This window comes from Euprymna scolopes, chromosome 38, assembly GCF_053919585.1.
Source record: "Euprymna scolopes isolate OS-2025 chromosome 38, ASM5391958v1, whole genome shotgun sequence".
Taxonomy (NCBI): Eukaryota; Metazoa; Mollusca; class Cephalopoda; order Sepiida; family Sepiolidae; genus Euprymna; species Euprymna scolopes.
The window spans coordinates 30,914,750-30,928,189 of record NC_136519.1 but is presented as its reverse complement, the minus strand read 5'-3'; the positions used below and the strand labels follow the sequence as shown (position 1 = coordinate 30,928,189).

At 32.4% G+C, this 13,440-nt stretch overlaps 1 protein-coding gene across 1 annotated transcript in view; it reads right to left on the bottom strand.

Moving 5' to 3' along the window:
- The window catches only part of LOC145263114 (G1/S-specific cyclin-D2-like), a 43,963-nt gene extending 31,766 nt beyond the window's left edge, over nucleotides 1-12,197 (bottom strand). Inside the window, exons 1-2 of the mRNA XM_080120057.1 lie at nucleotides 11,670-12,197; nucleotides 508-723 (exon numbers count right to left, since the gene is read on the bottom strand). Coding sequence (XP_079976183.1) covers nucleotides 508-723; nucleotides 11,670-11,864 — 411 coding nt within the window. The 5' untranslated portion in view covers nucleotides 11,865-12,197. The remainder of the gene's footprint in view (nucleotides 1-507; nucleotides 724-11,669) is intronic.
- Between the last annotated feature and the right edge of the window lie 1,243 nt (nucleotides 12,198-13,440).

Sequence of the window (13,440 nt, the reverse complement as noted above, 5' to 3'; positions counted from 1 at the left end):
AGAGAGACAGGGAGACGGAGAGAGAGAGACAGGGAGACGGAGAGAGAGAGACAGGGAGACGGAGAGAGAGAGACAGGGAGACGGAGAGAGAGAGACAGGGAGTCGGAGAGAGAGAGACAGGGAGACGGAGAGAGAGACAGGGAGACGGAGAGAGAGACAGGGAGACGGAGAGAGAGAGACAGGGAGACGGAGAGAGAGAGACAGGGAGACGGAGAGAGAGAGACAGGGAGACGGAGAGAGAGAGACAGGGAGACGGAGAGACAGGGAGAGAGAGAGAGACAGGGAGAGAGAGGGATAGAGAGAGAGGGGGAGGGAGGGATAGAGAGGGAGGGGGAGGGAGGGATAGAGAGGGAGGGGGAGGGAGGGATAGAGAGGGAGGGGGAGGGAGGGATAGAGAGGGAGGGGGAGGGAGGGATAGAGAGGGAGGGGGAGGGATAGAGAGGGAGGGGAACGGAAGAAGAGAGACTATAAAAATAAACATGCTATTTCAACCATTGTGCTACCCACCATGAGGCTGTCTTGCGTGATGGAATAGTCGGTATAAATAATTAATTTCTCCGCAGTCAAGGGTGTCGTCTGCATCATTTTGGAAGAGAGAAACATGCAAGCCGCCCCCAACAACTGCAGTTGATTCCGTACGATCTTTCGGACACAAAGAAAACGGTCGAGGTAATTCATCGAAAGCGGAAACACTTCCTCTTCACAGTTCAGTTCACCACAAACCTAACAAAACCAAAGAAACAAACAAAAAATAGTGAGAAGAAAAAAAATTTGAACCAGAAAAAAAAAAAAAAAAAAAAAAAAGTTGAGGATTAGACATTTAAAATAAAATTTTATATCAGAAAAAAAAAATTCGCTATGTGGATTGATCTACGTTTCGCGACTGGATTTTTCTGAAGTTTATATAACTTTACATATAACAGCTCTACATATGCATTGAGCACTTTTGAAAATATTTATTCCAGTTCAGTACACTTTATGACGTTAAAACACAATATAATTATAAAGTACCGTGAAGACAATGCGTATGGAGGGGTGGGGGGAGACAAAGAAAAACCAATCAAACTAGTTATTTAATTTAAAATTTTCACCTTTTAAGACGTTCGTTGATCTGAACGAAACCGGTAAATTTTTCATTTTTGATGATTGCTTACAGTGTTTAATTTATTCCATACACATGTTATTTTGAAAGCGTTTTGTTTACCAACGTATAATTAAAACTCCGTCATTGCAACTTGACAACTGACCTACTTTTTATTCCGTCTCAAAGAAAGGAAGTTAATAACTCAAAAAGCTGAAGAGCTACGAAGACGGCAGCGATACCATTAAAACGAGCAACCTTTTTGTGCTCCCAAATTTGTTTTTCTACATAGTCACCGCCACTTTCAAGCACTTTTGTCATGAATTCAATGACGCATCTTTGCTTCTAACACCCATTCATCACAGGGGTTTTCTTAGTCTTACACCGTCAATATCTGCACCAGAAGGATCAAACTTAGGTCATGAATGCACAAGTTTGATTCATAACATAATAGGTCCCACTTTGTCAACTAAGCTCCAGTCTCTGTCCCATCGCCGCAGTGTTGCATCTTTATGAGGGTTTTACAGATTTTATGGAATATGCTCTGATAAACTAGTCGCATTTGTGCCCCCCTTCGACGTACATATCCCCGACAAGCCCACTTAGCAACAAAATCTCATCCCTTCACTGTTAGGGTAGGTGTATCAGAAAGCGACCATTAAAAAATGCGGGATAAGAACTTAATAATTCAACTTACTATTTTTCGAAGCTTATAACTACTTGAAAAATGTAATTCAAAACCCAATTTTTTTTTCAATTAAAGGAGCAAAGACCAAATTAAAAAAATAACATGTTTACTAGCAAATTTGCAATATTTGTGTTTTTAAGTGGTTTTCTTTAAAAAAAAAAATAATAAAGAAAATCAAGATATTTTGACTTGAAATGCCAAAAAGTCACTTAACAAAAAATAAACTATTAAATGGGTAGTTCCATCCTTAATTGCTAAGAATTTAGCCATATTGATATTTTAAATTCCATGTATTTTTTAAATAAAAGGATTTTTTAAAGCAAGGGTCGTAGAAAATCGCATTTTCGCAACGTGTTTTGCGCGAAGCTGCTCCTGCTAAAATGAAAGTTATGAAATACGGAGGAGTCCAAGGGATATAAATAATGTCTCTTTTTTATTGCGTGTGTTAATCAAATTAGTATTTTTCATCCTCCGTATTTAAAAGGGAAAAGCACATTCACTTATAAGTTTTTCCCCTAGTACACATTTAATTCTTTTAATGAAATACACGAGTTTTTTATTGATATATTTGAATACTTTATCTACTAATTTTTCTTTTTTTTTTTTTTTTTTAAATATCTAAAAAAAGAAAATATTCAATGAAATAGAAATATTTGCCGTCAGCGTCTGGTATTTATTTGACGATGTAAGCATGACATGAGCTTTTAAAAAAAGAAAAAAAAAAAGAAAAAAGTTTTACACTTTGGACTTTACAGGTAAATTTCCAAAAAACTTTGTTTTGTTTTAAATTAGAATATTTATCTTCAATTTGTGATATATAAAACTTTGGCACATAAATTATTAAAATTTTAATGGACATTTCAAATTGGGGAGGGGGATTAAAAAAAAAAAGTTTCTCTAAAATATTATATTTGGTTTATTGGAAAGAGCATAGAATTTCACATTGACCCTGAAAATATAGTAAAAACTGAACCAATAGAAAAATTGATAGTTTAAAGTTTAAAAATTGAAAAATATTTAACTCGTAAACTTCTATTGATTTTATTACGTAAAAAAAAAAAAATGGCTGCCCTGAAAGCACGCCGGCATTTTGTAAACACTTTTTTATAAAATAAAAAATATTTCTATTTTTAAACAACTTTAATAGTTTATTTTGGAAGTATATTCCATACAAAAAAAAATAAACAACCCACTTTAAAAAGAGAAATTACGAGTTTTTTTTTTTTTCTTTTTTTTTTCTATTCAGTTTTCTGTTAGGGATGTAAAAATTTCCTCCAAATTTCTGATACACCTACTGTTGGGAGTCCCTAACTGCCAGAAAGCTTTCTACTCTAACAGTTTCTTCTCTCAAACAGCTAGACTTTGGAATTCCCTTCCTGCTTTCATGACTGCACTGATATGCAGAAGTTTAAATGTAACGTAAACTAACATCTTGTTAATCTTTCCTAGGTATGGTCCCAAATAGTAGCCCCTTACGTCCAAGAGGCAATAATCCTTGTTCGGGATGAACGGGGGTAAAAAAAATAAAAACAATTGCAATATCCATTCAGATGGAATAAAAAATAAAAGACCTATTACTCTTGGAACGCCCCCTCTTTTTTTTTTTTTTTTTTTTTTTTTTTTTACAGAAAGTTTTCAGATGAGACAAGTCATAGGTACCGTCGGTTTCAAACCCGATAATTAGGATCGTTTTAGATACCCATATCAAGCTCATATCTCTAGAGGTGAGTATTGGCTAACGAGAGCTTGATATGGGTATCTAAAACGGTCCTAATTATCGGGTTTGAAACCGACGGTACTAATGACTCGTCTCATCTAAAAACTTTCTATTAATATATATATATATATATATATATATATACGCTCTTATTTTCGGATTTTCGTTATAATTGAGCCCTCTGATGGATTTCTTTTTTAAAAAAAAACTAATATTATATATATATATATATATATATATATATATATATATATATATATATGAGAGAGAGTGAAGGGGGGGGCGCTGAATCAAAAGTAATCCCTTTTGAAGGTAGATTAAGCTAAATGTTTTGGTAGTCCGCTCTCACAAAATATAGAAATGCTGATCTCGTATCGTACTTGATATGCACGATATTTGTAAAGAAATTACATCGAATCGAATCCTATTTTATTCTTAACAACATAATCCAACGTGTACGAAAACTAAATGGTATTGTAAGAAGAAAACGAGCGCTTGCAAACTTGGAAAAGAAATAGACATTCACTTTATTAAATAGATTCAGAAAATAAAATCACGCTTCTTAGCGAAAATAAATGAAGGGTTTGTATTACTGTACACAGATTCGAAAAAGTTGTCAAAAAAACAAAAAACAAAAAAAAAAACAAATATATAACAAATAAATGTTATCAAAGGCAAGATAAGTTACTTTTCTACCAAACTGGATATATTTTTCGTGTTTTTATTCAATGTAACATGTTTATTCAGCTCGAAAACCATAGTGTTTACCGATGTATTGGAACATTCAAGATGGCGTCTTATTCTCTCTTTAACACGGTAAGTGTGGGAAAAGATGTTATAAATAAAAAACCGGATAAAATACTGTTAAAAACTCGCTCAATATATGTTACCGTGACATAGGTTGACATATATTCGGCGGGTTTTTAATAGTATTTTGTATAGTTTTTTTATTTATAACACCTTTTTCCATACTTACGGTGTTAAAGAGGGTGTGAGACGCCATCTTGAATTTTCCAATACATCGGTAAACACTGTTTTTCGAGCTGAATAAATATGTTACATTGAATAAAAACAAAAAATATATCCAGTTTGGCAGGAAAGTAACTTATCTTGCCTTTGATAACATATATTTGTTTTTTGACAACTTTTTCGAATCTATGTGTACAGTAATACAAATCCCAAGTTTGTTTTTTTCCTCCACAAGTAAGAATTCGAGAGTCACGTGCCAAATAAGCAATCATACCGGTAGAAAAAGAGTTGGAGTTAGGTGATGAATACAGGGAGGAGGAAGCTTCGGGCTTCGCAGTGCGAGTATTAATAAACCTTGAAATAGATTTGTTTTTTGTTTGTTTTTTTAATTTTCATTTTATTTTAAACTTACATTTGATTTTTTACAAATATTCGGTTAAAAATAAATTTTTTTAAAATTCAATGTAGAATTATGAAAGTTACATTGATGCGAGAAAACAACACGCGACGTTGTCTCGGCTCCCTTCTCGCGCAATACACGTGGGACCTCACAGTAGAAAGAGAGACGGAGGTGTTAAGCCCCCACCCACCCAGAGTTGGAATCACTGAGTTAGGAGGGTGGAGAACGGCGTCGCACTTTATGAAAGTGCGAGAACCCCCCGCGCCCCACCTCCCTCTCTCTCTCTCTCTCTCTCTCTCTCTCTCTCCCAGACGTCTATTAGAGTTTCATCTTTCTATAAGTATTTCATTCTTCATCATATAATAAATTTAAAAATCAAGTTTTGTCCGTCTTTGTTTCTTCGTCAGCTGATATTTGTTTCACATGGAATGCCAAGCAAAAGTGACTTATGATTAATGTTTACCAGTTTTAAAAACATGCAAACCAACTTGGCCATTCCCCCCCCCCCACACAAATAACAGAAAATTTTAATATTGGTTAAAAATTAATCAGAAGTGACTTTTCTATGGCATCCTTCGTGACTTCGAGGAGACTGACATAAACAGGTTGAGTCCAGTCCAGCGTCGCTGGACTGGACTCAACCTGTTTATGTCAGTCTCCTCGGAAAATGAAAATAAAGTCGAGGATTGAAATATCCTAGAAAAGTTACTCCGCGGGCGAGCCTACATTTTCGGAGGTTTAGCCGCAAATTTTACCGATATATACGTTGGGGGAGGGGGATAATTTTTTTGGTACTAGTGCAAGTGCAGAGAGTGATCCATGCTTTTTTTTTAAATCGTATTTCCAAGTTTAATTAAAGTTTTTTTTTTTTTTTATTCAATTGTAAGGTTGAAGTCTAGAATAGGTACAAAACACCCTCCCCTATGTTAAGAATGGCTTTTTAAATAATAACGTTATTATTTACATCCGGATCCGATCACTCTCTGTACTAGTACCTATTTTTTTTTCTTTTATCTATATAGTGTGACCCCCAATCGCCTTCTCAGTGCTCGTTAAGATAGAGTTGATAGATCTTAATTTTACAGAAATTAATTTTACAGCAGATGGGGGGGGGGGGAAGCTCACCAAGGTCTGACAAAATTTCAAAATATAAATAAAATAAAAAAAAAAAAAAAATCAAAGATCAAACAATGGAAATTAATTATATATATATATATATATATATATATATATATATATAATTAGACGAATATTGGCTGAGGAGAGCTTGATAGGGATACCTTAAACGGGCCTGATTATCGGGCTTGAAACCGACGGTACCAATGACCTGTCTCAACTAACAACTTTCTGTACACAAAATATATATATATATATATATATATATATATATATATATATATATCCACCACCGGGCGATCACCAAAAAAAAGAAAGGGAAAAATTAAATTTTAGACTATTAGGTGCGAAGATACCCACAACAAAATAATCGCCAGACTTAAATAATTCTACATGTACAGTCAAAGGGAGATAATTCCTAAAAGACTCGCAGATAAAATCCAAAATAAAAATATTAAATTTCAGCAAAATTTAATTAAAAACATAATTGAAAGCAAATGTACAAAAAGTAAATTTCAACATTTAATGATTATATATATATATATCTATATATATCTATATATATATATATATATATATATATATACACACACTAGGTTAAAAACAGGCAAAAGTTAGCCAACTTACTTAGAATTAGTGCTTCCTGGAAGCACTAATTCGATTTGGTATGAAGAAGCACGAAGCAGTGGAAGCAAGCACAAGCACTGCTTCCACTGCTTCGTGCTTCATACCAAATCGATTGTTGAATGACGTTAAATTCGTGCTATTTTTTCATTAATCCCTATTAATTCTTAATGATACCATAATACTTAGCTTGACGCATCTTATAAAAGCCCATACAAAATTTCAGCCAGATCAGTCTAGTAGTTTCCGAGGAAAAAAAAGTAAATCTAGTATTGGTGTATACACCTAATTATGCATCGAACAGATATCAAAATACTTAGCTGCAGCTTACCAAAGGTCAATGCAAAATTTCAGCGAAATCAGCTCAGTAGTTTCCGAGAAAAAAAAAGTGGAACACACGCACGTTGACGAGTAACAAAAACAATCACGGTAACATTTTAGTAGGTGGGTTGGGTCACTGGGTTTCTACCACAATTGTTTTATTTCTTATTTTGAAGTTATTGTCGAGACTTCAAAGATGTCAAGAGAGATCGCGGCCATTTTTTCTTGTTCTCCGGTAGCGTGCAACACTACTTGCTTTTCAAACCAAATAAACATTTTAAATTTATTCAGTTAGGTTAAAAAAAAAAAATCGATTATATTTATTTTCTCTTAATAGCCGGCGGTACGGTACGCATGTTTCGTTTCCTATTTCGCAATTTTGATATACCAGGGTTTTTCGGTCATTATTTTTTTTTCATTTTTCGAACGCTATTAGTCAAAATTGTCATATAATATTAATAAAAAAAAGACTATGTTATGCATTTGTTTTATTTTATTTTTTGACAACTTTTTCGTACCTTTGGGTTCAAATATATTGGGGGAATAGAGTAAGCAAATTTATTTCTATAATTTTTAAGCGTTATTGCGAAAATACACGTTTTTACATAAATAAACACTTATTCAATGAAAAAAAAGTCACTTGTAATAAAGAAATTGTGAATGAAGTGAAGATTTCCGTGGTGGCACACACACACGTCTAATGAGTTGATTTGCAAATCAAGTATTTGGTTCTTAAGGAAAAAAGATAAATAGTCGGATGGAGGGGGGGGGGGCAGAGTCACACGAGTGACAAAAAAAAATTCCATAATTTGAGGCGGTTTCATTTTTTTTTTTTTTTTTTTTTAAACAAACATTAAATGAAAACTGAATAAGTTGAATGGTGCCTAATGGAAAATAGGTGCCAAATTGTTATTCAAAACTCATTTATACAATTTTTGTTTGTTTTAGATCCTCAAGAAAGAAAGAGGGAGAGAGAAAAAGAGGGGGAAAGAAAGAGGGAGAGAAAAAGAGGGGGAAAGAAAGAGGGAGAGAGAAAAAGAGGGGGAAAGAAAGAGGGAGAGAGAAAAAGAGGGGGAAAGAAAGAGGGAGAGAGAAAAAGAGGGGGAAAGAAAGAGGGAGAGAGAAAAAGAGGGGGAAAGAAAGAGGGAGAGAGAAAAAGAGGGGGAAAGAAAGAGGGAGAGAGAAAAAGAGGGGGAAAGAAAGAGGGAGGGAAAGAAAGAGGGAGAGAGAAAAAGAGGGGGAAAGAAAGAGGGAGAAAAAGAGGGGGAGAGATACAGATACAGAGAGAGAGAGAGAGAGAGAGAGAAACAAACAGACACAGACAATCTTACAGAAACATATATCGCTAATGAGATTTTCTTTTCTTCATCTTCAATTTAAATTATTCTTGAAAAATAAAAATTTGCACTTCGAAAAATTGGACAAATAACTAATTTTAATTATCGATTAAATAAAATAAAAAATAGCAACATCACTAAAATCACACACGCGTTGTTTAGTAAACAAGTTTATGATTCAACCTAAAATAGTTAAAGAAATAAAACTTTTTGGACATACATTTAAGAATATATATATATATATACATACATATATGTATATATATACACACACACACACACACACTCTCTAAAAAAAAAAACTTTTTAAACTTTTCTCCATTTATTTCTTTCATTTCATAAAATAATTAAACATGCAATTTGAATAAAATTCAATTTCAAAACAAAAAATACAATTGTAGCATAGGGTTATTTTGAATATCTAAATATGGAAATTTAATTTTTTATTTATTTATTTATTTATTTTATTTGAATCCCGCACAAGGACAATTAGATATGGGATCAGCTTTTAATATATATATATATATATATATATATATATATATTAAACTATACACTAGCAGGCTGCCCGGCATTGCCCGGTCGTAAAATACGCTTAAATATGATATTTTGATTAATACAGATGTCGTATTTATTACATTGAACCCAATATATAGTAATGGTTTAAAAGTTAAAAACTGGTGTGCCACCACCGAGAATCGAAACCAAAACACGTAGCTTACGATTTACTTTTTCCTTTGATGTTAATGCCTGAGCTATGAAGACATGTTTGCTGCACGGCTAAAAATTAAAACTAACTATTAGCTATCACGTTACGCATGCATATTCGTAATGCCGTCATTCGACCTTCACCTGGAAAATTCCATTCCTTTAAGTTTCACACTTTTGCGCCGATTTTCCGACTAAAACCCAAATATAAAGTTTCGGATGGGTTCGAATACCCTATATATTAAGTATCATGTCTGTAGACCAAAAACTGACACAAGTTTGATAGGCAAAATTTTTTAAACAAATATATATATACACATACATAAATATAGAAAGAGGTTTGTTTACTATAACCTTTTTATGCTAATATTACGCAAGTATAAATCATGTAGAATATCTGCATGAATATAATTACACGTAAGTTTTCCATCAGAAAACCGAAAAAACTAATAGAGAATTAATTAAAATGAATGTTTAAAAGAATATGCAAATTAGCTAGATCTTTTGCAGATGAATGCAAGTCTACGCTACGACCCATATATAACAACGTTGTATTCTTTTTTTTTAATAAATAGAAAAGGGGGTTTAATATGAATACAAAAAAAAAATCCCAATTTAGTGTATATATATATATATATATATATATATATATAGTGGATTTGGCCCAAAATAAAAAAAAAATGCCTCTTTTTAGAAGGATTTCTAGTCATCTAATCTAGGGAGATCCGTTCAGACAGATCAATCCTCTCAAGTTTGAAAATAAATTTAAATGAATTTTTTTTTTTTTTTGTAAAGCCAAAAAGTTAAATTTTATTTATTTTTTCTATTTACAATTTAGAAAGCTTTGACTTGAGAACAATGTCCTTTATAAGCGAAAATAAAATTTATTTTTAATGGATTTTTTTAAAGATCGAAAAAAAACAAAAAAACAAAAAAAAAACACCCAATATTTCCGCATGTGGACCCAGGGAGGCGGGGGGGGGTATAATTTTATCCCGAATAATAATTTTCAATAATGAATCAAATAAAAACACGCATCTGTGAACAATCGTATAATAAAATTAATCTTAAAAACTAGGTTTCAGATTGGCGAATTTTATTGAGTTAAATTGTCAATAAAAAGAAACTAACTAGTCCGAAATGTTCAAGGAAAAAAACATTCGCAAATTTTCCTTCATATATAAACTTGAGTGGCTATTGAAAAGATTAAAGGGGAAAATATTTCTTATTCTAAAACAATCACTTTAATCGCATTTCATAATTATCAGATTTATAAATTAAAGAAAAATTAAACACGCCAAAAAAATGTCAGAATTAATTACAAACAGTTCAACATTCCGATAGTAAACAACAACAAAAAAAAAAAATTAAAGAAAAAAAATGCCCCATCCACTCCCAGATAAGTTAAAAGAAAAAAAAGATATTCATAATTAAACTTAATTAAACTTAACTTTAAAAGAAAATGTTAACTTTCTTTTAATTTCACTTCGATGGAAAAAAAAAAGTCATTTTTAAAGAAAGAGGAAACTTAAAAATTCGAGGACCTCCGCTTCCATCTTTCATAGCTCGAGACAGCGAAGAACAAAGCATTGGCTTTTTTTCACCAAAGTACACTTTTTTTATTGTGCTTGCAAACGTGGAAAACTCGTAAAAAATTTCCAGATCCATAAAAAGTTATAAAACTCACACCAAATGAAAGCTCAATGACTAATCTATCGATCTACCGCAAATTAATCGCAAAATTGCAAACATTTTATAAAAATTTTTATAGTTTTCTGCAACCACCCTCAACTTTGTCTAAAGAAAACCGGGTCAGCGACATATGAATCTATCTTCGACATTCATACAAAATAAATTAAGAAAAATTAAACTATACAGAAAAAGGAAAAATGAATTGATTTAAGGTCATCTATAAACTTTCCTCTAACGAACCAAGAAGTTTAAATCAGTTGTATTTAAATTTTAACTTCAGAAAAAGTATGTTAATGTTAAAAGAAATAAAATGTTTGTTTGTTTTTTTTATCCTGCGTACAACATATTGGTGCTTAGACAAAGTTGGTCATTCTACAAGTCGTACCCATGGGTGAAGAAAAAATATAAACAATTTGCACAAAGCTAGCTGAACAAAAAACTTTTATTAAATAGATAGATAGGAACTTAAACTATACATTCAGCAACTTTTTTCAAACAAAAGATGAGATTTTATTATAGTAACGAGCGATTATGCCATTCAGTAAGAACAAGGCGGTCGCCATTTAGTTGAAGAAAGATGGCTTTCATAGATTTTTTTTTTTTCAAACAAAACTAGGTCTCTACATTTTAAACGTCTAGAACTATTAGAATCATGTTTAAAGGAGTATTTTTTTCTTAATATATATTTAAGGATCGTATACAGAGAATAATTATAAAGAGTTATATTTATTAAAGGATATACAGTTATATATTTTTTTTTCTTGGTCAATTCTTTCAAGTTTCTTTCAAACTCCTCAAAAAACTTGAAAATGACGACTTTTAGGTTTTTGGTGGTGCTGAAAACGAATATCACATATAAATTTGGGGCAGATAAGTAGTTTTCATGATATGAAGAAATTACTTTTTTTTTTTCAAAAAGTGGGGGATCACTTTGTATATAAATTTAACCTAAACTGAGCACCCACTTTCTGGTCACCTAACTAGTTCTACAGAGAAAGATATATATATATGTATACCTCTAACATCCACTGCGCTACCACAGCACGCATACGCGGCTTGAGGTCCGTCTGTACACATCCGAAGTAATTTGCCGAAGGTTGGTACCGTTCCTCGGTGTTTAATAAGTTTTGTAAGACTCGATCATCTTCAGTTAAATTAGGGTCTTCATAAGCTCGTCTTGGTGTGTCCACCTCGCGACAAATCAGTTCCATTTTTACGTTGTTTTTTTTGTTTTTTTTTTTTGTTTTTTTCGGGCTCTGCGAATTTTATCACCCGACAAGTGCGTGTTTGTTAAGGATTATATAGACCAATTCTTTTGTTTGTGTTTTTTTTTCTGCAGATAAAATATAAACAAAAATAAATAAAAAATATTTTCTTAAAATGTGATTAAATATTATCCTGCATTTGGAACTAGAATCGAAACATTAAACCGAAATAAGCAATTAATTTTTTAAAAATGTCCCTTTTTTATGACCAAAGTGAAGAAGATATAGACTCCTTTCCATATGTATATACGAAAAAAAAAAACAAACAAAAAAAAAAAACTTTACATAAACTCGAAAAGTTTTTTTTTTTTTTGTCTCAGTTGTAGGTGTGTGTATTGGTATTGCGTATGTGCGCGTATAAACACTAATATATATAATATTAGTATTTACATCCGTGTTAAATAAACTCAAATCACAGATTATTGAGCTTGTGGCGCAACAACCCCTTTTTTTTTAAGCTATATACAATTATAAATATAATTTATAAATATATATATTTGTGCACGTGTGAGACTTTTTAGTTTTTGTAAGTAAAGTTTTTTTTGTGTGGGTTTTTTTTTTTTTTTTTGGTAAAACTTTTTTGTTTTGTTTTGTTTTTGGTGTTCAACCCAGTGACAATCTTTTATAGCGTGTGTTTAGTAAAGGGACGTATCACACTGTCTCCAACGTTCTTTGTTGGGTGTCACTGGTAAGTCGAAAAAAATATATCTCTCTACAAGAGAGAGAGGAAAAGGGAGGGAGAGTCGCGAGGAGAGAGAAGAAAGAAAGAAAGAAAAAAAAAAAAGTCGTCAACCAATGGCGAGAAAGACACGAGTGCGGACGCGCGTCGGTTCTCCCTTTTTTTAAGGGGAGGGGGGGGGGTAGAGCTTAATAAAAACACAAACATGGGAGGAGAGGGGTAAACACGGTGAAGGATGAGGAGAAAATTTACACACATCCACAGACGAAGGAGGAGAGACAGAATAGAAAGAGATATAGAAAGAAACAGAAAGCAGTAAAAAAGCATAATAAAAAAAAACAAAATAAAACACCATTAACAAAGAAAAAAACGCACCCTCACCCTACAACGATAGACTCCCCCCCCCACATTCAAAAGGTGGGGGGTCTAAATTGTTTAATGAGTGAGGGGGAAAGAAAGGTTTAAATTTATGAATGTACCCAGTAAAAAAATAAAATAATACACCAAACAATAAAAAAAATAACGTTTTTACGAAATAATCCCCTTAAGATCAGCTGTGTCTGACACAGGGCCATCATGACCGAGTGCCAAGTAATAAAAACTCCCGGATATTTAAAAGTTAAAATAGAAGAAAAAAAATAATAAAAGCAGAAGAAAAAAAAAGAAAGAAAAATGTGTTTGGTATAAGGTGATCACAATCGAGCACCGCCTAAAAAAAAAAAAGAAAGAAGACAAACGGATCAACCGTAGCATAGGTACCGTTGAAATATTTTACCTATTTTGCTTTGTTTTCATAACTGTTGATCCAAAAAATAAAAATAAATTTTTTAAAGTTGATATGCC